The sequence below is a fragment of the Helianthus annuus genome, chromosome 12 (genome assembly GCF_002127325.2).
Source record: "Helianthus annuus cultivar XRQ/B chromosome 12, HanXRQr2.0-SUNRISE, whole genome shotgun sequence".
Classification (NCBI taxonomy): domain Eukaryota; kingdom Viridiplantae; phylum Streptophyta; class Magnoliopsida; order Asterales; family Asteraceae; genus Helianthus; species Helianthus annuus.
Window position 1 is genome coordinate 50,797,944 of NC_035444.2, and position 25,464 is coordinate 50,823,407.

Genomic DNA, 25,464 nt, shown 5'->3' on the forward strand with positions numbered 1-25,464 from the left:
ATGTTCGTTTTGATCAGGACATCATCATATAATTAATTCAAATTGTACACATAATCAGCACATCATTTTACAAAAAAAAAAACACATATATTTTCATGTTCAGTATAATGATGTATATGTAAGCACATCTATTTACTAAAAGCAATGTTGTAGAAGGCGTTAGGCGCTAGTCGGGCGGTAAGGTATCGCCTAGGGATTAATCGTATTGGACTTTTTAAGTATAATTTTACAAATTTATATATATATATATATATATATATATATATATATATATATATGTATATAGAGTGGGGATCCTACGGAAAGTGTGTTTTTCCTAAAAAGTGTAAAAAGTCATAAAACACAATAATTTCAGGCATAAAACACACCTAAAACTCACAAATAATAGAATGAACATTACTAAAACACCATATTCAAACTCTAATAGTCCATAAAAACTTCAAACACACCATCGTAGAACTATGAATATAAAACACACAATGTTAAACAACATAAAACACAATAACATTTGTCATTCCACAATCAGAGCCTTAACATCTAAAACACAACACAAAACCCACATACATGATGTTTTAGTAATCTTCATCATATTATTTGTGGGTTTTTGGTGTGTTTTATGGTTGACATTATGGTGTTTTATGACTTTTTACACTTTTTAGGAAATTTGGACTTTCTGGCCAACTCCTATCCTATATATATATATATATATAGAGAGAGAGAGAGAGCGGTTAACCTACATTATTAGTAATCGTACATTACATACGTTATAATCCTGACCGTAGGATCAAGGGATTAAAAGCGTGATTAAATAATTGTTTAAAGGTCTGTCTAAAACGTAATTATGTGAACCAAAGGTTAAAATGGTCAATTTCCTATACCTAAATACCCGGCTAAACCTCAGTATCTAATCAAAAAACCATATTTGATCATCAAAAATTTCGGTGAGTTTCAAACGATTCCGACCGACGGAGAAAGACGATTAACAACGGTGAACAACCAACGACCATCGATTTCACTTGAGAATGACGAATACGGCATTAAGAGGTATCGATTAAATCATCTTCTGAACCCCGTTTATTTTGTTAGCCAGTCCCAACTTTGTAGTTGAACTAATCGGCGGTTACATTATATGTTGAAGAAGCTAAAAGAGAAAGACGGAGCAAGAAAAGAAATGATCCGGTGAAGCCGGTGCACATTAGCGGCATAACTACAGGTTTGATGTTGATTGAAGTTTTTTAAGCCAAAATTAGGGTTGGTTAACTAGCGTTATTTGATAAGAACAAGCGTAATTTTTTGTTGATTCATTGATATGTAGTAGCGGGATTAGCAGGCTTAACATTAGATGATGATGATTCTTTTGAATGAACTAGCGGAATTAGGTTACATTGTGAAATTGGGAATTTTACCAATTTACAGGTTTGATGTTGATTGAAGTTTTTTAAGCCAAAATTAGGGTTGGTTAACTAGCGTTATTTGATAAGAACAAGCGTAATTATTTGTTGATTCATTGATATGTAGTAGCGGGATTAGCAGGCTTAACATTAGATGATGATGATTCTTTTGAATGAACTAGCGGAATTAGGTTACATTGTGAAATTGGGAATTTTACCACTTGTGAAATTGAATCCTTTGAGCTAACAAACGACATTATCATGATTGATATGTAATATTGAATTAGGTAACATTGTGAATTGGGAAATTTACAAGTTTTAAATATGAAACTTATAATATTGGGGCTTCTGCGGTAATTGTGAAATTGGTGATTTGGAGGTAACAAGCGGCATTAGCATGATTGCTATTACATATGTTGAATATTTGATATGACCTAGCGGTTCTAGCTTAAAAATTGTGAAATTGGAGATTTTGAGATAACAATCGGCATTAGCATGATTCTTTGCTTGATTTAAATTTTGTATTGAAATATGATGTAGGGGTTGCTGATGATGAGATTTTGAGCCCCCGATTCAGTTGATGATGACAAAGCATCCTCAGAAATTAAAGGTTAATAAAAAGCATACAAAATTAAGTCTACAAGATGATGATGATGACTTTGAAGTACCTATTAGAGACTTGATAGTCAAAAGGGGTGAAAACACAAGAAAAAGGCCAAATACTACAACTAACCAAGATGGTGATGACTTTGAGCCAGTAAAAAAGAAACAATCGAAAAACGAAAAGCAGATGGATCCTATCGAGGGGAAATGGAAGATTACCGATGCAGAACCTACTAGGACAGAACCAAGACCGTACTATGATTATCATCATGATGTAATAAGCCTACGGTGCAGTCCTTCAGGTTTTTTGGATACAGTTAAGCACTTTACTGAAGCGCAGGTGGCGGATGTGAAGAGCATTGGATTTGGTGATGTCCTTAATATAAAGCTTTATCATATAAGCACACGTTTAGGGTATTGGCTCGTACGAAACTATGACGAGCAATACAGCACACTAAACATAGGAAATCACAAGATAGAAATCACCCGAGATTCAGTACATGACGTGTTTGGTATTCCAAAGGGTAATGTTATTGTACGAGAAAAAAATAAGCCTAGGAAAGGAGCAATAGTGGAGAAAAATACGGCTACTCAAGGCGCAGAAACAACCATAGATGAGTTCAAAAACCAGTGGCCAGACACAAACAAAATTACTCATACTTTACTTGCAAGAACTATGTCAAAGCAAACCACTGGCGGACGATTATTCAAGCTAAATTTCCTAGCCTACTGGAACACTTTGTTTGTAGAGATAACAAAGTCAACAACTGTTAAACAAAGTTTTCTACTTGCAATTGACAAAGAGGAAGACATTCCAAATCTGGATTGGTGCTCCTTCGTTTTAGAATCGCTGAAACGTACAAGACAAGGTTGGAAAAAGTTAGACTCACAATACAATGGCCCGGTTGCATTCCTAACGGTATGTTATGTACACATCTTTAAAGGTTATGCTAAATACGATATTAATATTAATAATTTTGTTTTTTTCAAAAAACAATATGCAGCTTCTATACAGCCATTATTTCAACAAAAGACACAAAATTTTCGATGAAGCTGTCAAAATGCCCCTGTCATACAGTATGTAACCTCTGGTATGATCGACGACGTGGAAGAATATTTATACAACAACGGGCCGCTAAATGTTGAAGATTGTGATGAAGTGGAGAAAGACGAAGGAGCAAATGATAATCGCCAGGATCAACAACATGTTACTGCCTCACGCATCAATGGCAATGATCATCAAAATCAAGAGGCTACGACCGCACCATTCGAAATCGTAAAACAGAACACTTCGACGCTGTACACTGACCTTTTCGCTGACAACATCCCGATACACGAGGCAGCTGCGGTACAAGAAAACCTCACCGAACTCAATACATTAGATCAGCGTATGGAAGATACGGATGAGTACATAATACCACCAGTGGATACGACACATGTCTACAACAGAAGAAACCTGGCTGGAAACCTGGATGGGGAAGATCCGATTGACGAAGGTGACATACCATCAAATACGGATTGGTTTGATGGGTGGAATCCGAATGAACATATTTCAGCTTTGAATTTAGATGAAATGGACATAGGGACACAAACGCAAAAAGAGATTGACTACTGCAGCACTCCGGTTCAACTAACCGGGGTGATCTATGATCATGCTGCGTGGGAAGCCTCGAAAAAAAGTAAAAAGGTAAACTGGATTTTTTGTTTTTGTTACTGTCAATAACACATGCTATAATACTTGTTTATGATGTTAGAAAATAATTACTGTACATGTAATAACGCATATTGGACAACATATTAATAACGCATGGTTGGGGACTTCAGAATTTGACAGTTGGGGTTTCAAAAAATGAACATATGCTGCTGCTGGTTTGGGATGACATAAGTCTGGACTAAGGAAAAAATATATATGACTGTCACATAGGAGGCCCATTAGCATAAATCTTGATGCCATAAAAAGTGCAATGGGCTTCTAATTTTATTTACTACCCACAAGTTTAAGCTGTTGGTCCAATTTTATTTACATATCCTGATAATCACGCATGATATTAAAAAAAATGAAACTTGGCTTCTTAGACTGGTAATCACGCTTGAACTTTTTGAATGTCCAATTCCGCAGGTGTTGTTGAAAACAATGGACAAAAATATAAAGAAATAAATTTCTCTGGTTTCGGATATGAATAATCTCGTTAAGGGGGTAAAGGAGAAGTTTTTCTGGGATGTTGAAATTATGGAAAGGTGTAAAAAATGGAATGATGCGGTTTAAAATACAGTTTCTAAAAATACAGTTTCGATACCTGATGAAGTAAGCTCTGCTGATGATGAGGTGGTTCAAAACAAAGTTGGACAGGGTGGCGAAACAAATCAAGAGTTAGAGGGCGATGGAGATGCAAGGTTGGAACATGAAAACACAGGGAAAGATAAAGGTATATAAAAATTTCTCTTATTTGTTAATATTTACAGGAAATTATGATTAATAAAAACCAAAACGTTTGGGATTTTATAGGATGTGATGATGTTCATAATACCCCATTTGATGATGGTGGTATTTCGGACTCATGCCTGGCTGCCTTACAAACCATCGAACCAGGCGTATACAGGCAGACTACAGAAGGTAACAAAAATACGTTCATTACTAAAAAAAGGTACATTTTTGTAGCTTGTGATTACAAAAAAAATTAACCAAATCAAACATAAAAACAGTGGCACAAGCAGATGTGGTAAACAACATGGACCAACCTGTAAATTTGGCAGAGTGCAGTCAGCAACAAGCACATAAACAGAATACAATAACCGACGCCTATGATAAAGAAAAGCCTCCGACAACATCAGCTGATGAACCTGATGAAGTGACCGAAGCAGAAATGCAGTCGGTTGAGACACTTTTAAAATTGGCTCCGATCCTACAAACATCAAGTGCAAGTAATCAAAAGACTCCTGTGTCAGCGAACACAAATAAAACGGATGACGAGAGGCATACACACCTAGTGAGAACGCGTATCAACATGATCAGGGAAAAGAACGAAAAGCGGATGGCAGAACTAGGTGACGCATACAGATCACCTTACTGCAACAGGGTAACCAACTTATATGAGCCACTTTTGGGACGTGACCAAACAATCATCTGTTATCTCTTAGCTCCGGTGGGAGATATTGGGTAAGATTTTTAACCCTAATAATTAGTTTAAAATTTTCATCTTTTTTTAAACTTTTCTTTGTTGGTATTAAAAAAACAGGACATTGATATACAAGTCTGACAGTGGAGTCGAAACGCTAAAAATCATATTTGAAACCTTCCACCCATCGCAATACATATCATATGGTGGAATGGACACATTTGTAGATGTTTTAAACTTTGAAGAGAAAAACAGGGACAAAAAATCATCACCCTACAGGCTGTTCTTGCCAACTACAATATTGGTAAGTTTTTCAACAATAATCACGCAAGGTTGAAAATTTAATATGTTAATCACGCATGGTTGCAGTTTTATATATTACACACCCGTGTATTAATGTTTAATGAATGCATGTTTAATGTTACCCAACCATTCTATATTATAATCACTCTTGTTAACGCTTAATGGAGCGATGGATTTTAATGAGAAAAATCACGAAAATTCTTGCAGCAAGACGAAATGTTTGAGCCAAAAATCACAGATAGTGATCGATTGAAAGTATTCGGACCAAGCGTAGACGATATATTGTGTAAGTATCAGGTGAAGAAAGTTGACAAAGTTGATCTCATCTTCATTCCAGTACTACTTTCTGATCATTACTGGTGCCTATGCTTTAACATGAAAAATGGAGATATCGAGTTAATAGATAACTCTAGGTATGCCGAATCGTTTAGCAAACGCTACCGTGGACGCCCCGAAAAGCTGGTAATTCTAAGTAGCTTTTTATTATTATGATGAATAGGTACTAATATGATTTTTTATCGTGCTTATAGCGGAGAGTTCTAATACTATACCTAAAAGGCAAAATTGGACAAAAAGAGTGGATAACAAAGTTGGAAAAAGCAAAAATAATTCGAAAGGAAATGGATTGGAGAACTCTTCAAAACGGTTGTGACTGTGGTGTCTTCACTATGAGACATATGGAGACATACAAGGGCAAATCTCCATGGGATGCAGGGTTTAAAACGGAAGAACAAAAGAAGATGCAAGATTCACAACTACGGTTTTTGCGGTACAGATATCTTAGTAAGATTGTATTGTCCGACTACAATCTTATAAGGAAAGAGGTATACGACAAAGCTACGGACTTTATGAAGAATTCGATCCCCGTAGATGCTTTGCACGATCTAGACAGCAAAATAAGTAACAGATTGGATCAGTTCTTCAACCTCAAAAAGGGGAAACAAAATGAAAAGTCGTAGGACTACTATCTTGCTGTCTTTTGTTCCAAACATCTTTGACATGTTGGATTTTTTATTTTTATTTATAATTCTAATAATTTCTGGTTATAAACATAAACTAGTCGGACATTTTCATTATTCAAACACACAACTTTCATACAAAATATAAAACACTTAGATAGACATGATTTCACACCCCATATGATTGACGATACATAATAACCATCAGAAATAAGTCTCTAAAAACTGGATCTTCAACTCCATAGAGCATCCTAAGACGGTAATGGCGTCCGCAAGTTGTTTTAACTGTTTCTCATCCCGCTTGCCAAGATCAACCATAAACATCATAGCCACCTCTTTGACACTTGAATCTGACATACCAGACAACAAATTCAGTATCTCTTCTCTCCTTTTCATGTTCTCTCTAACCCTATGAATGTTAGTTTCCAGCAAGTCTTTACAAGACTTGTCTTCAGCTATTTGATCCTCGATTCTCTTTTTTAGATAAGCACGCATACCAGATGACGAAGACGAACCACTCGATGAATTACAAGAATCTGCCATATTTTAAAATAAAAATTGAACGGATAAAAATTGAACGGTTTTCCAACGATATATAAAAGGGAATTGCAGAGCAAGAGGACAAATATAAAATTATTGACCATGACAGCTGTTTTTTTTTTTTTTTTTTTTTTGTAGTTTTCTTGGCCCATTACAAGTACATATGTTATGTAACAAAAAATCACGCATGATACAAATTAGATTGCTTTTATGTAAAATCACGCAAGATACAAGTTAGATTCCTTTTATATTAAAAAAAACGCTTGAAGTTAGGAAATCACGCATGTCCAATTTATACCGCAGGAATTAAAAAAAATAACGCATGCCCAAGTTTTATCCCGCATGAAGTGATAATTAGGCAAACATCATCAGTATACAACTTGATATATAAAATACTTATCACTCCAAATAATGAAACCCTATAACTTGTAGTTTTCTTGGCCCATTACAAGTACATATGTTATGTAACAAAAAATCAAGCATGATACAAATTAGATTGCTTTTATGTAAAATCACGCAAGATACAAGTTAGATTCCTTTTATATTAAAAAAAAAACGCTTGAAGTTAGGAAATCACGCATGTCCAATTTATACCGCAGGAATTAAAAAAAATAACGCATGCCCAAGTTTTATCCCGCATGAAGTGATAATTAGGCAAACATTATCAGTATACAACTTGATATATAAAATACTTATCACTCCAAATAATGAAACCCTACAACTAGATAGACTACTGTTAAGTCGATATGACTTGTAATGATGTAAAATATTAAATTTAACTTACCAAAATATCTCTCAACTACCAAAATTAATTACGCAGTAACACACATATATGATTCACTCAACCCCCATTAGGCATATACTCAAAAAAAAAATATATATCAAACTCTCTTCAAAAACAACAATGTCGGAACCCGCGAACGAAGCAATCAAGGAGCTCTTGAATACCCGCAGGTTAACGGAACTTGCTTCTAATGTTAACTCTTGTAACAGTATTCTGGATGTGCAGGGAAGGCTATTAGAACAACAAAAAAAAATAAAAAACCAGGAAGTGTGGGGAATGCTGCTGGAAGAACCAAAGTCTTTGTTGAGGGAGAAAGGAATACAACTGATGAAAGATCAAGCATCTGCAGATAACTTGGTATACTCATATCTGAAAGATGCAGTGGAGACCGTTGAAGAGAAGATGGAGACGTCCGAGAAGGAGGTTGGGAAGATAATGTCACCGAAGTAGGTGGTATGGCTGATTAATACACTATTTTGTTTGATTTTCGGGATGACCTAATGTGTTGTTGGTATTTTGAACAATGGTAGTTTTAAGTCCAGTTTTATGTGTATTGAACTTATATGTGGGGGTATATTTTGGTAAATCATCCACCCATAGCTAGTTATGATGATGAGAATCAGTGTTATGTCACTTGATGTCTCATACTTTTTTGAATGTTGCTTTAGCAATATTGATATGAAAAAAGTGCATGTTAATTATTATCACGCATGAGTTTTTATTTTATTACGCTAGTTATGGAGATGAGAATCAGTGTTTGGTCACTTGAAGTCTCCATTTCAAATAGTCCTGTGTATGGTTATGATTAATCACAAAAAAGGGGTAAAAAAATCAATTGAGATATTTAATCACGCATATGATGTAAAAAAAACATGTGAATGTCATAGATTACATAAAGTTCAGTCATAACAAAATCATTAAATATGGAATGTTTATGTTGTTCAAACACTACTCGTCTTCGCATTCAAAATCACTATCTTCTGCTTCGTCGGACTCCTCAAACTCCTCTTCGTCACCAGTTTCAACCTCCTCGTCCTCTTCATCAACTAAATTAGGATCCTTCTCTAACCGAATTGCTCTTCTTTTCCTCCCCTCCTTATTGGCAACCTTATCAGCAGCAGTAGCTTCACCCTTTAACACCTTGCAAGTTCGAATGTCATGACCTTTGATATTGCAGTGACTGCATGTCCGACCTCTCTTGCCTTTTAGACTAATAATTTTCTCTTTTTTTGATTTAATGCGCTTATGTGAACCGCGTCCTTTGTTTCTAATACCAGTTGGCACACGGACTGTAGGTGGATCGTCAGTGTTTGGTTTCTCGTAACCAATTAACCTTGAATATCTATCAAACTTAGGGTCGATGGGCTTGGTTATGCGAAGTTCATCAACCATTTCTTTCATCTCTCTCATCCGATCCCTGACTATAAGTAGATGATCGAAATCTTTGATCAGGTTACCAATAAGATACTCTCCAGTCTGCATAATCTCATACGCAACCTCTTTGGCCTTTTTATGCGCATCATCACCGTCAACAGTAATATCAAATGTATTATTAAGATCATTCGGTACCACATCTTTAGTCCATCTTCTCATTACACACTTGTTGGGAATTTCCTTCACTTTGAACATCTTGAACACGAAATATATATGCTTGCACAACAATCCATATTGTTCAAACCTGCGACAAGTGCATAATGCAATTACATCCTCCCCCTTCTTGAAACATACCTACACAAAAAAAATAATAAAAATAAAATAAAAAGGAAACATGGTTTGGCAATAAACGCATATTAGCTGGTGTATATACTATTACCTCTAATAAACCGTCGCCGTGAGCTTTCCAATCCTTCATACTTATCTTCAAAAAAGGTTCCTCAATTTTAGTCTCCATCGGAAGGCACTCGGACAGTGTTCCTTGTAACTCTGCCTGTTGATCAGCAAAAATTGACCTGGTGTAAATTTTCATGGCATCATCCTCTAGAGTAGATTCAGAAAAGTTATCGGGGACTGTATTTCTAGATATATGGTCATTCTTCCGATGGTTGAATCTTTGAATGTCCATTGCACCATCAAAATGGTTAAAGAACTCAACAAGGGTAAGTTGAGAATTCGCCACTTGACAGAAAAAATGGTTTTCGCTCTCTGATCTAGAAGTGGTCCGCATAAGCCCAGACATAGGCTCATGACGATAGAACGCTGGGATCGACGAAGATCTCATGCCAAACATATCATCGATCCACTTATTCTCAGTTAGACCGAAATCAATCATTATCAGCTTCCAGTCTCTCTCAAACGTTTCTGGCGTAATCGAATCTGTCCATACAATGTCACACATACGTCTCTTAAAGTCTTCGTTATTGCACAGCTGATGTCCGACCTATTAAACCAAAGAATTGGAACTTATTGAACAAGGGTAATGAAAAATATGAATAATGAACATAATAACGCATGATGAAAATAATAACGCATGATGAATATTTTTAGTCTGGGCAAATAAACATATGAAGCTAATACAACTATTACGCCAGTTCTAAACATAATCACGCATACTCTATTTGAACCTAACCTTATCAGCAAGTTTCTTCATTATGTGCCACATACATAATCTGTGCCTACTCTTATCGAACACTGCTTCGATGGCTTGTTTCATCGCGGGATCCTGATCAGTGACAACCACATTCGGCTGCTTACCAAATGAGTTCAAAAATGACTGTAAAAGCCACTTGTATGATTCAATGCTTTCGGATGCTAACAACCCGGCTCCAAGTGTCACATTTCGACAATGATTATCAATACCAGTAAAAGGTACAAAAAACATTTTATACCTTCAAAATGTGAATTCAAAAAATGAATAAAAAAACAAGATGATTATAAAAAAAATAACAGCTTGAAGTGATGACTAACTTGTTGGTTTTAAATGTAGCATCAAACGATATGACATCTCCAAACTCAGCATAATTACGTTTGCACAAGCCATCGGCCCAAAACAGGCCGGTTAATCGTTTGTTTTCATCGACCGAATGAAAGAATGAATAATCAACCATAAACTGCTTTTTATCGGTCAACCTATTGATAACCATATCTGCATCATACTGTCCGATGTAGCTATGTATCCTAGCTCTAAAATTCTTGCAATCGTCTTTAGTTGCGCCTACATTTTCAAACCCTCCGTATCTTTTTCTCATTATATTAAAGGCTTTCACTGGCCCAAGATTCAATGTACCAAGCTCCCATATCATCTCTTCTTGTGTCTCAGACAGATGTCTATAAGCTGGTAATAAGTGCATATCTTTGGGGCACACGAATGAATGATTATGAGATTGAACAAACTTATCAACCTTAAACAACACCCCATCCGTCGAACAAAGCTTAATTTGTGCTTTACAGCCGGTTCGAATAGTCGGTCTGTTCCTACGTTTATATGGCTTAGACAACTTCGAATAATTCTCATCAAATACCTGTGGTTTATGCCCCTCTTTTGAACACACAAAATATTTAGACTTGATAATACCACCAACATGATGTTCACCTCCTTTTCGAGCGGAGAACCCTGCCTTCTTGGCATATGTCTGATAAAAAACATATGCTTGTTCTATGGAAGAGAACTCCATTCCAATAACAGGAACACATGATGAAGCTACCTCTGGGATATACAATCTTTCATCTACATTTAAAAAATGACAACAAGAAAATATTATAAACATACAGAGAAATAAAATAAAATCACGAAAATTGAAACAAAAAAAAAATTACGCATCAACTATAAATAACGCATGTAATATAATAACGCTTCAGAATCTAATACCGCATAAACAAAAAACAACCAGTAAATTAAACTTCTCTTGAATTCAAACAAACACTCGTGATTAAAAATACATTTAAGAAAACTAATAATTGTGAAAATGATGGAGATAAAACACAACACATTTAATAAAGCCATTTACTTTACAACTTACTAGTCTGATCGTCTAAGGTAACGTTGTTGTCTGATGTCGGATTCCGATATTGCTCTGCATCATCATGTCCGGTATCGACCTCAGCATCTTCAAATTCGACATCATCTATGTTTCGAGCATTACTACTCTGTGGATCCATTACAAAGAAAAAACTGATGAAACCCTACTCGCCCACCAATAACCGCTAATTTTATAATTTGAAAATGGAAATTAATTGAAACTGATACTGATCGTAATTACCGGGATGCTGGAGATAACGAACTCGCGTAATTTCCTTGTTTTTAGTAAATGTCTGAATTACCCCTGTGACAAGAATGAAAAATACTAATCTGCCCTTAATGATTAAACCTTAATTGCGAGATGATCAAACAGATCTGACGGTCAGCATATTAGCGTACGTGAAGTACGATTACCCCTTTTGTACATTATACTTCCTCTATATATATATATATATATATATAGGGGAATGCTAAAATGAGAACCACCTCGAGTTGTAAGAACCGTGAGAACTACACCGTAGGGGGCGCGGTGGACCAAATTTTTTCATAGACGTAGATGCATGTATATAAACACCATTTGTAAAAAAATAAATTCAAAAAAAAAATGTCGTGTGTGTAGTTTTGAGCGCCACAAGTTTGTGTTTACGGGACCCGTAAATCTGGTCGGAAAATTTACGGGTCCTGTAAACACAAACTTGTGTTGCTCAAAACTACACCCACAACATTTTTTTTTTTGAATTTTTTTTTACAAATGTTGTTTTTATACATGAATCTACGTTTCTGAAAAAAAAATTGGTCCACCAAGGCCCGGATCAAAAAGTTCTCGCGGTTCTTACAACTCGAGGTGGTTCTCATTTTAGCGATATCATATATATATATATATATATATATATATATATATATATATATATATATATATATAGGGAGAAGATCATGCGAGAACCACCTCTTATTGTGAGAACCGCGAAAACCAATGTGAACACACCAAAAATGCCTAAAAATAGCTAAAAATCACACAAAATTTTTTTTAAATATTTTTTTATATAAAAATCGCTACTTTTCGAAGACAAAATTTTTTTTTTAATTCAAAAAAAAAAAAAAATTTTTTGGCCACTAAAAGTAGCGATTTGAGCATAAAAAATATTAAAAAAAAAATTTAGATTTTTTTTTGATTTTTTTAGATTTTTTTTAGATTTTTTTAGGTTTTTTGTGGGTTTAGTTTTTAGTATTTTTGCTTGTGGAGGGGGGGGGTGGGGGGAGGGGGGGTTGTTTAGGTTTTTGAGGGGTAGGGGAGGGGGGTTTAAGTTTTTTTTTTTTTTTTTTTGGGTGGGGGTTAGGTTTTTTTTAGGTTTTTTTAGCTATTTTAAGTTGTGTTCACATTGGTTCTCAAGGTTCTCACATGAGCCCATCCCTATATATATATATATATATATATATATATATATATATATATATATATATATATATATATATATATATATATATATAGGGGGCTGCTAGAATGAGAACCACCCCGAGTTGTAAGAACTGCGAGAACTACACCCCACGGAGCGCCGTTCGCCGCGATTTTTTTTTTACAAGTAGATGTGTGCATTATAAACACGGCCGTAAAAATCACGGCGAACGGCGCTCCGTGGGGTGTACTTTTTTACACCTCAAGTTTGGTGTTTTTTAATTTTTTTTCTTTTTTCTTTTTTTTTTCACCAAACTTGAGGTGTAAAAAAGTACACCCCACGGAGCGCCGTTCGCCGTGATTTTTTACGGCCGTGTTTATAATGCACACATCTACTTGTAAAAAAAAAATCGCGGCGAACAGCGCTCCGTGTGGTGTAGTTCTCGCGGTTCTTACAACTCGAGGTGGTTCTCATTCTAGCGGCTCCCTATATATATACATATATATATATATATATATATATATATATATATATATATATATATATATATATATATAGGGGATCGCTAAAATGAAAACCACCTCTAGTTGTAAAAACCATGGTAACCACTTTCTATACTTTGGATCAACAAGATGAATTGATGATATTAAAAGTAACAAAAATTAATATTAAATAAATTTTGTCTTATTATGTCTTTATTATTTTAATTCAAAAGGGTATTTAAGTAAAATAATTTTTTTTTGTCTTTTTGCCTTTATTATTTTTTTATTACTTTTTTGTTTTATTATATTACTTTTTAGTTTTATTATATTACTTTTTAGTTTTATTATATTACTTTTTATTATTTAAAAGATTTTTTTAGTAAAAACATTTTTAAATTCAAATTTTTTTAACAAAAGACAATTTTTTTTACGGGCCGGATTTTGCACGCCAGGTTTTTTCAACCATCGTTTTTACGGGCCGTTTTTTACCGCCTTTTTTTACGCCGTTTTTTAACGCCAATTTTTACGCGCCGTTTTTTTAGCGCCGTTTTTTAGCGCCGTTTTTTTAACACGCCGTTTAGCGTCCCGTTTTCATGTCCCGTTTTTACGCGCCGTTTTTACGTTAACGTTCTTTCTACATTTTACGCGCCAATTTTTACGTTAACGTTATTTTACGTTTTACACGTCGGTTTTTTACGTTTTACGCCCCGGTTTTTTACGTTTTACGCGTCGGTTTTTTACGTTTTACGTGTCGGTTTTTTACGTTTTACGTGTCGGTTTTTTACGTTTTACGTGTCGGTTTTTTACGTTTTACGCCCCGGTTTTTTACGTTTTACGCGTCGGTTTTTTACGTTTTACATGTCGGTTTTTTACGTTTTACGCCCCGGTTTTTTGCGTTTTACGCGTCGGTTTTTTACGTTTTACGTGTCGGTTTTTTACGTTTTACGCCCTGGGTTTTTTACGTTAACGTTTTTTTTTTTACATTTTACGCGCCAATTTTTACGTTAACGTTATTTTACGTTTTACACGTCGGATTTTTACGTTTTACGCCCTGGTTTTTTACGTTTTACGTGTCGGTTTTTTACGTTTTACGTGTCGGTTTTTTTCGTTTTACGCCCCGGTTTTTTACGTTTTACGCATCGGTTTTTTACGTTTTACGCGTCGGTTTTTTACGTTTTACGTGTCGGTTTTTTACGTTTTACGCCCCGAGTTTTTTACGTTAACGTTTTTTTCGGTTTTACGTTTTGCGTTTTACGTAAAACATTTTACGTTTTACGTTAAACTTTTTATGTTTTTAAATTTTATGTTTTATGTAAAACTTTTTAAGTTTTAAGTTTTACGTTAAACTTTTTTACGTTTTACTTTTTTAAGTTTTACGTTAAACTTTTTACGTTTTACGTAAAAGTTTACGGTTGAACTTTTTTTTCACAGAAGCTTTTACACGAAAACTTGTTTACGCAAAGACGAACGCACCCATAAATCGCAAAGTCGGTAGGTGTCTCGGATAGATTTTTATCGTCATCGACGGGGGAAAGAATATAAAAAACCAAAAACAACAAAAAAACAAAAGTGTATCTCGAAAAAAAAAGGGTTTGGCTCAGATTATCCGATAATCAAGAGGCTGCAAAAGTGGGGTTGCAGGATCAAAAACCCTACCCTCCGCCGTCCTTGCCGCGCCATCGTCATCAAAATCTACGCTTTTTTTTGCATCATCGCCACCCAAACGATCGTATTAAAACCCACAGATTCTCAACTAAACCCATATTCAACATGAACACAGAAAGGTCCCAGATTCAACATGAACAAAGATTCTCAACCAAACCCAGATTCAACATGAACACGGAAAAAATTATGAACACATACGAACTAAACCCAGAAAGGTCCCAGATTCAACATGAACACAGAACAAAATAGTTAACACCACAGAACAATGAACACCTTGAACCGATGACCACCGGCACCGTCTCTCCCCCCACCATCCACCTACCCCACCACCGGCTTCCGAACACACCACCTGCCCCACCACCGTCTCCCGACAAACCACCGATCACCCACCTCTGCCACACACCCCCCACCGCCACCAACTCTAACGCCACCAACACCGTCTCCCTACAAACCACCGATCAAACCCCACAAAAAACACTTACCAAACAAACACATGAACATCATCATAAAAACAAACCATCAAGAAAAGTCAAAAACACACAGATGAAATTACCAGATTCAACGGAATCAACCATCAACAAGTGGTGACAAAATGTCAAGATGTACAGATCTACGAAGAACTAACCACCACCATCACCGATCTCTGCACAAAAACCCCCACCGGTCTCCCCACAAACCACCACCGCCCTTCCGCCTCCGCACAACTCCCACCAAACCCCCGCCCCACCACCGCGTTCAGCCTCTATTTGGGGCCACCGACATCAACTCGTCGGTAGGGGACCAGGACCTCCGCCGCTCACGGCGGCGCTGCTCATTTGCCTCTACATCGCCGGTGGTGGTGGTGGTTCTTCAACGTGTAATGGGGATGGGGGGTTGTGGTTGCGATGTGGCGGTGGGTGTGAGCTTGGGCTGGATGTCATCGAAAGAGAGATGGGATGATGTTTGCTTTTGACATTCAAAATGAGGATGAAGATGAAGGAAGTTCTTCATCAGACTTTCTTTTTGACATTCAAAAAATGAGAAATGAGGAGAGAGAGAGACAAAAGTGAGGATTAAATAGAATGTGACATTTTAGAAAAAGCTGGATAGAATTTAATGAGGAGAGATGAAGGATATGACAATTGGGGTAAATGACCAAATTACCCTTTCTGTTGTCAAAACCTGATTGGGGGAGACTGGTTCTCATGGTTCTTACAACTCGGAGTGGTTTTCATTTTAGCGGCTCCCTGTATATATATATATATATATATATATATAATGTAAGTATCTATAGAAAACCCACTTTAATTTAGAAAACCTGAGAAACTCAAAGCTCCTGATGTTTTTTTTTCTTGAAAAAATTTACACATGTTATATACATGTTTTTAAGGATTTTGGGCAAAAAAAATCAAAAAAGCGCCGAGTAGATATTTAAAAAAAAAATAAACAAGTTTTGGTGTAACATATGTTACAAATATGTCAGATGAATGTAACATGTGTTACACCAAAACTTGTTTATTTTTTTTTAAAATATCTACTCGGCGCTTTTTTGATTTTTTTTGCTCAAAACCCTTAAAAACATGTATATAACATGTGTAAATTTTTTCAAGAAAAAAAAACATCGGGAGCTTTGAGTTTCCCGGGTTTTCTAAATTAAAGTGGGTTTTCTATACATCACTCCCCTATATATATATATATATATATATATATATATATATATAACTTTATACTTTTATTAATAAATTTACAAGTTTAAGAGATAACTTTATACTTTTTATTAATAAATTTAAAAGTTTAGGAACCATATGTAAACTAGTAAAAGATGGAGGGAGTTAAATGTTAAAATATCTAAACTTAATATAACCTGATCCCCATCCACGTTCATTATTAGCTGCCTCCTACACCCATCTCCATTGTTTTCATCAGACGACACAAGAACACAAACTCTATGGCCAGTTTCGCTTCATCTAATTGATTAGTTCTAATGTGGGTCAATTTTGCACAATGGAGACGAGTTCCGATCCGATTTTGGTTCGAATCGAGGTAAGAACTCATTCCTTTTTGACTGATTTGGTTCGATTTTGGCCTAGTATGATCCGATTTTGACCTCATATTTGACTGACTAGGTCCGGTTTTTTTTTTTTTTTTGCGATTTTTGACCGATTTTGACGACTTTGACCGATGTTGACCATTACCGCCTACTATGGCCGATTTGGCAAAATTTAGGTGAACCGCCTAGCCTAGCCGCCGATTAATCGGCCGCCCGCTTAGGCTGATTTCTACAAGAGATATATAAAATAATCTAAATCTCATGAAAATAAGGATGTTCTAATGGGCAGGGATGGTTTTTTATCAAAATACCATGCCACCAAAAAACCGTGAGAACAAATTATGTGCATTGATTAGAAGGATTAAGGGCTAAAATTGATTACAAGTCTTTAATCTTCAGTTAGTCTAATTCTAATACCTAATGAGAATAACGGTATTTTAGTAAACAACAAATGATGAGAATCTTTTCTATTTTGACTTTTTTCCAACTAGTTTCACCATTTTTTAAAACAACATAACTTTTATATACTTTATAATCTTTTTTTAAAAGTATTACATATAAAATCAAGCATTTTTTAAATCATTAATATGTATATAATATTGCGATATATTTTTATTAAATGACATTTTTTAAAAGCGCTGAAAATAATGATCAAACATCACTTCATAATTGCAAAAACAACACTTAATAATGAAAAATAGTAAGGTTAAGAAGGGCCACACATCTATGTTCTAGGTTCACGTTGTGTGTTTTTGAAGTTCGATCGTGTTTTGAAGTTCTTCACGTTGGTGAAACTAGGTTAAGAAGTTAAGAACTTCTTCACGTTGTGTGTTTTTGAAGCTCGATCGGTAAAAAAATCTCGTAACACGTGCTAGGTATCATTCCCATCTATGTTCTAGGTTCAAAATAGGTCATGGTTAAACAAAGTGGTTATGACTTATGGTTTGACGCATGTGTCCATGTATAATGGTGATACACTGATACATCATATTGTGAACGGTGAAATGTTGGAATGCATGGAATGGTTATTTCTGTTGAAGCATATGGTGTATATGCATGGGAAATATTAGGATCCATATTATTATTTTACTAGGGAATATTCTATAGATTATCTTTTTCGATTCAACATTCAAGGGGTTTGGAGACGTTTATTCGTACTGGAATAGGTATTTGCTCAAATATAGGATTCTGTAGTTTATTGTGAAGCGAATATTACGTGAAGGTGGGTTCATGATGCCTTTTTAAATGTTTTTGATGTTTTGGGCTAATATTCATGCTACAATTTACTTTTGAAAGTTAAGCCATTTTATGAAGTTTTGTGTAGGTTTTTGTGTTGTACATTAAGAGGATTTTCTATGTGCATGTTATGTGCTCTTATGTGATGCGCATGTGATGTTAGGGGTCTTGCCATGACCGGGTTGAAATTAAAGGAACTAGGGGTCTTCGTTGTCGCGCATTGCGCGACACTTTGATTGTTGCGTTTGCTGGACGACATAAAAGTGGATCACTCATGATTGTAGTTGGTAACCACGGTTCAATATCCATTCGACAAAGTGCTGCTTTTTTGCTTTTCTTTGCAGCTAGCAAAATTCCGCGAGTTACTGCAGAACACGCTTTCTACACCAAAAAAAAAAAAATAGTGCCTTCAAAATTGCGTACCTTCTTCACATATCCTCATCCAAACTAATAAATTAAATGAGATGGGCTAAATCAAATGAAACAAACTACGACTACTTAGAATCCCATTCAAAGACTCGATTCTTATGTTTTACAATAAGTTTGATGCAACTACAACAACACACGATTACCCAATTTCACTAATTAATAAAAGCCAAGCATGACAATCAAATTAGTCCATTGCTTCACATTGATGAACATTCATTTAAATAACCTTCCAGACCCAAAGTGCTCTTCATACATTCGTGATCATCAGCTGCACTTAAGAAGATACAAATGGAGAATTTTATTATATAAAATAATGAAGAAATAAAACATCATCTCATGCCTTTAGAAAACACATAGAATGTAGTTCATTAGTCATACCGTCACATTTGCATGACTGTCTGCCACAACAGATCCATTATTAACAATGTTGACCATCGAAGACATAGTCGCATGCATGTCTGTTGGCCTCCAGAACTTGACACAGCGGAATCATCACAAGAATTGGAGTTCATGATGTCGGTAAACAATTTGAGAATGGATTGAAAGTTGGACAAACGATGATATAATGAATGTGGACAATTACTAACAGTTATAATTGTCTTGGTACCGAGAGAATTCCCGGCAAAAGACTTAAATACATTGGGAGGAGAAACGGTTGGAGGGACGGTTGAGTTTGGCGGGAATAACCACCATTCAAAACCGACACAATCCATAAGACACACCTCCTCGAATTTACATACATACTATAAGTTTATATATCCTATAAATCATTACATATAAATACGAAATTATGTTTATAATATTCTAACACTCTCCCCTAAACATAATCGAGTCTACGAGAGTGTTGCAGAACACTTTCATTAGCCGCATCCACAGCTGCCTTTGCCCTGTTGAAATCGAAGATTCTCCTGGCTTGTCTTCGTCTCTTGATCTCGTTCCAGCCATCACTTGTGAAAAATGCATAATGCTCCTTTGAACTTCCTGCACCATCTCGACAGTCATCTTCTTCTATGACATTCTTGATGTCTTCTCCTTCACTGCGGCTGCTCCGCATATCCATCTTAGATTCCAGCACTCCCTTATCATCCGCATTATCCCTTTCATTGACTCCTGACTGAACGATCTTAAACTTATAGTAGTAGACAAGGACGTCCAGGTACATCACATATATGAGACGCATTAACTCACCATCACTGTATTCGAATCCCATATCTTTGGCCACCTTAGGCCATAGATTATTCTCAGTCACACTTCTGTGTCCTCCTTCCTTTTCTATTTCCAGATACAGATCCAGCAAAAACACCTTCCGATTATTCGACGCATAAGCCGGTAAAGGTCTGGAAGTTATTCCCAGTTTCTTTATCATAAACCATTCTACCATTTCTTCAAATTTTGTTTGAAGAATGTACTTATACTTTCCGATGTACTCTTCATCGTCCATCATGTCGAGTAAAGCCTTGCAATCTAAAAAATCTTTAAATTTCAAAGTTTGAAGTATCATCACGTTCCAATCCGGTTCGTTTGATGATATTTCAAGTTTTTCGAAATAACTGTTTAAACAATCGTTCTTGAAAGCCATAAACTCTTCTTCTTTATTCATCACTTTCTGTTTCTCTAAAATCCCCATTTCTTCTTCCTTAGTTAACCCAGATTTTGCATCTATACCATTTATTAGAGGAACACTAAATGTAGGATAAAGTTTACACTTATCACCAGAAAATTTAACAGTAAACCCTTGTGTGATCAATTGATCATAACTTAAGACATTCCTATCTATGTCTTGTGAGTAAAACACACTTTGAATTCGAATTCTTTCGATTCCTGAAATTACTTCCGTAACACCGATACCCCTTATGAAGTAAAACTGATTTTCACCCGTGTTTGACTCTACCCCTTTCATACTCTTAATACGTTTGAACATGTTTAAATTTCCAGAGAAATGATTTTTTAGAGATTTACTGACATACCAAATTTCCGACCATAAGCCACCATCTGTTCCGGTCACTATGAATTCTGGTTCCCAACTTCTTATGTGTTCTTCATTCTTCACATCACGTTGTTGTACACCGGTGTTGATTGCATGACGTATTAATTGAGTTTCTTCGTCATTTTCTTTCCTCTTACAGTTTGAAACTTGATGGCCCGGATTATTGCAGTAGTAACATCGTTTTACTAGCCACCTTCTTCCCCTTTTTTCGTCTGCACAATGTTGACACGGAATAGTTGTAGATGTTGCCCTAAGATTAGAGTAACCTGTGGCTATGATACCACTATGTTGGCCTCCAGAACTTGACACAGCGGAATCATCACAAGAATTGGAGTTCATGATGTCGGTAAACAATTTGAGAATGGATTGAAAGTTGGACAAACGATGATATAATGAATGTGGACAATTACTAACAGTTATAATTGTCTTGGTACCGAGAGAATTCCCGGCAAAAGACTTAAATACATTGGGAGGAGAAGGTTGGAGGGACGGTTGAGTTTGGCGGGAATAACCACCATTCAAAACCGACACAATCCATAAGACACACCTCCTCGAATTTACATACATACTATAAGTTTATATATCCTATAAATCATTACATATAAATACGAAATTATGTTTATAATATTCTAACAATGTCAACCAGTTGGTATCATTTCGCTTCTTTATAGTAACACCACTCGTTATAGCAAGCTAAAGAACAAACCATTTCCATGCCATTAAAACTTTCTAATCGGTGATGCTAAAATATAACTGATAGATCTGATTGCCTACATTACGTCATCAGTTGCATTATTGTGTAGAAGCCATACAATTCATTATTTATGACACAAACAAAAGACTATGTTATCCCGTCGATTTCTCAAATTTTTTAGGTAATAAAGATCAAAAAAAATTATAAAGTAATAGATTTTTTTAAATAAAATCAAATCTTGTCATTCATTTGTGGGAACATTAAGCCTACGGACATGAAATTGGCCATTGATTAACAAAACCAAATTCAAACTTTGATAAAGTAAAATCAATATTATGATATCATGATTATTATAAAGATTTCTTCTCCACTATAAAGTGTTATTGTAATCGCATCACAGAATCATTACCTTTTTTTGCATGTAATCTCTAGGCATGACAATAGCTTCAACCCAAACGACCTAACCTGTTTGGACCCATATTTCCATCCTGCCACATTGATGGTAAGTAAACGAAGTGCCTATTTCTAAAACAAAAACAATATCAGTCAGGCATAATTAAAATCTTCAATATTGAAAGTACTAATTTGCAGTTTCTTTTATCAACGAATTCAAATAACAACAATATATGCATCATTCTGATCAGCTACAATGCCAAATTTCATTAAATACGCACATTACGCCTAAATCCAAACACACGTACAATTAGAGAGAGACCTGATGAAGGAAGCAAACATCGCCTTGAGGTCGTGTAGAACGACAAAATCTCCATCGTCAGCGAAGGTGGTTCCAAACAGTTAAAGCACCAAAAATATTGTATTTCAATCTTATATAATCACAAATCTATGGATTCCTCTTATTAATCAACTAATAGAAAAATTACCTATGCTTATCCTCAAAAGCTCAAAAGTTAAGCCTATAATTGTAGAAGGAAATCTTAAATGGTAGCCATTGTTCTACAATTGAAAACCAAAATAATCATATTATGATATATAACATAGATGTGCTATCTCTACCAACAAACCATGGTTTAATCCATGCAAACCATGGTGGATTAGACAAGGGGATGGTGTAGCCTTTCATTCATGTTCCTAGATGTCAAATCATGTTCCAACCATTATCCTCACACCCTTTAGCCTTAGGAGAAAGGCGTGGGCATATACCCGGCGTTGGTCATGTTGTTAGAAAGGCAACCCAGAGTACATACCCTACCCCACCACAATATTGGCAACAACAAATGTAAGAACATATTGTACAACAACTCCAAAAAAAACAAATGAACAAACAGTTAGTAAAGCAACAACTAATCTAATCAGTGGCGAAGCTTGAGATTTATGACCAGGGGCAAAAGTCGCCGCACCTAAAAATTTCTATAAAATTGAGGGGTCGAAAACGTATATACCCAAAAATTTATATACGAAAACTACATACTCTGATCCACTACTGAGTTCGATGGGTCGGCCGCCCCGTCTCGCCCTACTTAAGCTGCGCCCATGCATGTAATGCAACAAGACTTCGAAAATAGAGTGGAACAAATGCGAAAAAGACTGACAAAAATACGTGTTGTACATCGGGTCACCGACCGTTCGGTCAATCGGATTTGCACCACACCATGACATAGAAATTCACCCATGCATGCGAAACTGGCCATCCACAACCCACGTTTTTATTTGTTTTATTATTTCCTTTATTTTTTAATTATTATGCATTTTATTTCAAGTATGTGGTAGTGGTCAAAGTTAGTTATCCCATGTTTAGAGCAGTTCGTAGTTTCTTATATAATGTATTGATATCAATGAAAAAGACAGTGTGTTTATGAATATTATTTTGGTTATATTATCTCATTGGATTATGAGTTAATAGATCCTTTCATTACTAGTTCAAGTGTGACAACTTGAATGGTGTTCTTTGGATCCTAAATTGATACTAGTGGTGAATCTGTATTTAGTATTAACTTAGGCTGCCCTATCGTTTGTTTGTGTGGTGTGTCTGTATCACAAACGGGCGTTAGATCTATCCGTTTCTCATTTGATTTCGAAACACTATCCGTTACCGTAACTGGGTGCCTATCAATATGGAGGAAATAATCAAAGTAATGATAACGAAGATAATTAGCTACTTTGTTTAATTTGTATTACCGACATGGGAAAAGATCAAATAGGAAGTTAATTTTGGCTAGGAAGGATACGAAGCCATAGAATTATGACATGCGGCAACATTTAGAATAAAGAAAAAAGGTATTTTAGTCAATCCAACTCCTTCTTCTTCCTTTTTCAAAACCCAGTAACTTCAAAACCCACCATTTTCAAAACCCACCATCTTCAACCATTTCTTCACTTTCTATCTCAATAATCACTACATTATAGTGCGATTTTCATCACCAATCAATGATTCAAAACCCGATCAACGTGTTCTTCAGCTTTTTTCGAAGAAAACCCAGTTTAATTTCATTCAAAATCTCGTTTTTTCTGGTGATTTTGAAGATAATCACTCGATTTGTTTGATTCAATCGCTGATAAGTGTTTCTATCATTCAAATTTCGTCAATTGATGAAGAAACCGGATTCGATCCATGTAAGAAATTCTTTAATTTCATTTTCACGATCTGGGTTTTTATTTAGTCATTGCGTTTTACGATCTTGGCAGGGGTCCGGGGGCGGCAGCTCCTGGTAGCGGGGTCCCAGGGGCGGCAGCCCCTGGCTGGGGTTGAGCTGCACTAAAACGCATCAGAAAAATTAATTTTCCAGAAATTGGCTCATTTCGAAGACAGTAATTCGTAGACAATTCAGACAGTTCACAGGCAATTCACAAACAGTTCACAAACAGTTTTATGTGTCCATTGCGTTTTAGAAATAAGAGAGTTTTATGTGTTTTCTGGCTATTGCGTTTTAGAAAAAACACATTTTTAAGTATCTTTAGTCATTGTGTTTTAGGTAAAACACATTTTTGAAGTGTTTTTAGTCATTGCGTTTTAGGTAAAACATATTTTTAGGTGTTTTCAGTCCATTACGTTTTACAAAGAACACTTTCTTTTGTTTTTTTAGGTCATTGCGTTTTAGAAAACATACATTTTTAAGTGTTTTCTGGCCATTGCGTTTTACAAATAAAACATTTCTTTGTGTTTTCTGGCTATTGCGTTTTAGGTAAAACACCTTTTTGTGTGTTTTTTGTGCATTGCGTTTTAGGTAAAACACTTTTTTATGTGTTTTCTGGCCATTGCGTTTTACAAATAAGACATTTCTTTGTGTTTTCTGACCATTGCGTTTTACAAATAAGTCATTTCTTTGTGTTTTTGGTGCATTGCGTTTTAGAAAAATGTCATTTTTATGTTTTTTTTCATTGCGTTTTACGTAACTGGTGGTTTTTCTATTGCGTTTTACGCAACTGGGTTTAAATTTTTTTTTAAATATAGCAATAGTATTCTCGTTTTAAAGATAAAAAAACGCTCATTTTTTTGGTGCAATTTTTATAAAAAAATAATGTCGTATGAAAGAGTTATTAACGTTTAAAAAATGGGGGGAATTTGAGGAGAGAGAAACTATTGGCTTGGATTGACTAGAATGCCCTTGAACAAACTCACGCGGCTCTTTTCTTCCTTTCAATTTCCCTGATTTAATCTTAGCCCTTGATTAACTTAATGGATGGTCAAGATCACTTCCTAGCCTTCCTAGCCAAATAAACTTCATATTGTATCTCCACCCTTACCGACATTACTTTTGTTTAATTTGTATTAATAATATTTTTATTTTTAGTTCGGTAGAATTTATTTCAATCAGTCGTTCAATTTTGTTTGATTTTTAGGTACTTTTGGTATTATAAAACACAGGAAAAAACTAATGTTTTGTTTAAATAAGTATGTTTTTTAACTAGTAATTTTTTAAGACAACCTATAGCGAAGAA

The 25,464-nt window shown here is 35.4% G+C and overlaps 3 protein-coding genes across 3 annotated transcripts; 1 reads left to right on the forward strand and 2 right to left on the reverse strand.

The window, feature by feature from the left end:
• Positions 1 to 2,998: 2,998 nt before the first annotated feature.
• On the forward strand, positions 2,999 to 6,372 carry LOC110892820. Its single transcript, XM_022139964.2, has 7 exons — positions 2,999 to 3,681; positions 4,337 to 4,420; positions 4,501 to 4,608; positions 4,698 to 5,151; positions 5,231 to 5,414; positions 5,621 to 5,875; positions 5,944 to 6,372. The coding sequence occupies exons 4-7, from the start codon at positions 4,724 to 4,726 to the stop codon at positions 6,370 to 6,372; spliced, it is 1,296 nt and encodes a 431-aa protein (XP_021995656.1). The 5' UTR covers positions 2,999 to 3,681; positions 4,337 to 4,420; positions 4,501 to 4,608; positions 4,698 to 4,723.
• Positions 6,373 to 8,644: 2,272 nt separating this feature from the next.
• Positions 8,645 to 9,889, reverse strand: LOC110892819. The gene is made up of 2 exons (XM_022139963.2): positions 9,510 to 9,889; positions 8,645 to 9,424 (listed from the first exon to the last, which is right to left on the reverse strand). The coding sequence occupies exons 1-2, from the start codon at positions 9,870 to 9,872 to the stop codon at positions 8,645 to 8,647; spliced, it is 1,143 nt and encodes a 380-aa protein (XP_021995655.2). The 5' UTR covers positions 9,873 to 9,889.
• Positions 9,890 to 10,536: 647 nt separating this feature from the next.
• On the reverse strand, positions 10,537 to 12,006 carry LOC110892817 (protein FAR1-RELATED SEQUENCE 5-like). The gene is made up of 3 exons (XM_022139962.2): positions 11,893 to 12,006; positions 11,653 to 11,779; positions 10,537 to 11,360 (listed from the first exon to the last, which is right to left on the reverse strand). Exon 3 carries the CDS (start codon positions 11,305 to 11,307, stop codon positions 10,537 to 10,539), a length of 771 nt encoding a protein of 256 aa, XP_021995654.2. The 5' UTR covers positions 11,308 to 11,360; positions 11,653 to 11,779; positions 11,893 to 12,006.
• Between the last annotated feature and the right edge of the window lie 13,458 nt (positions 12,007 to 25,464).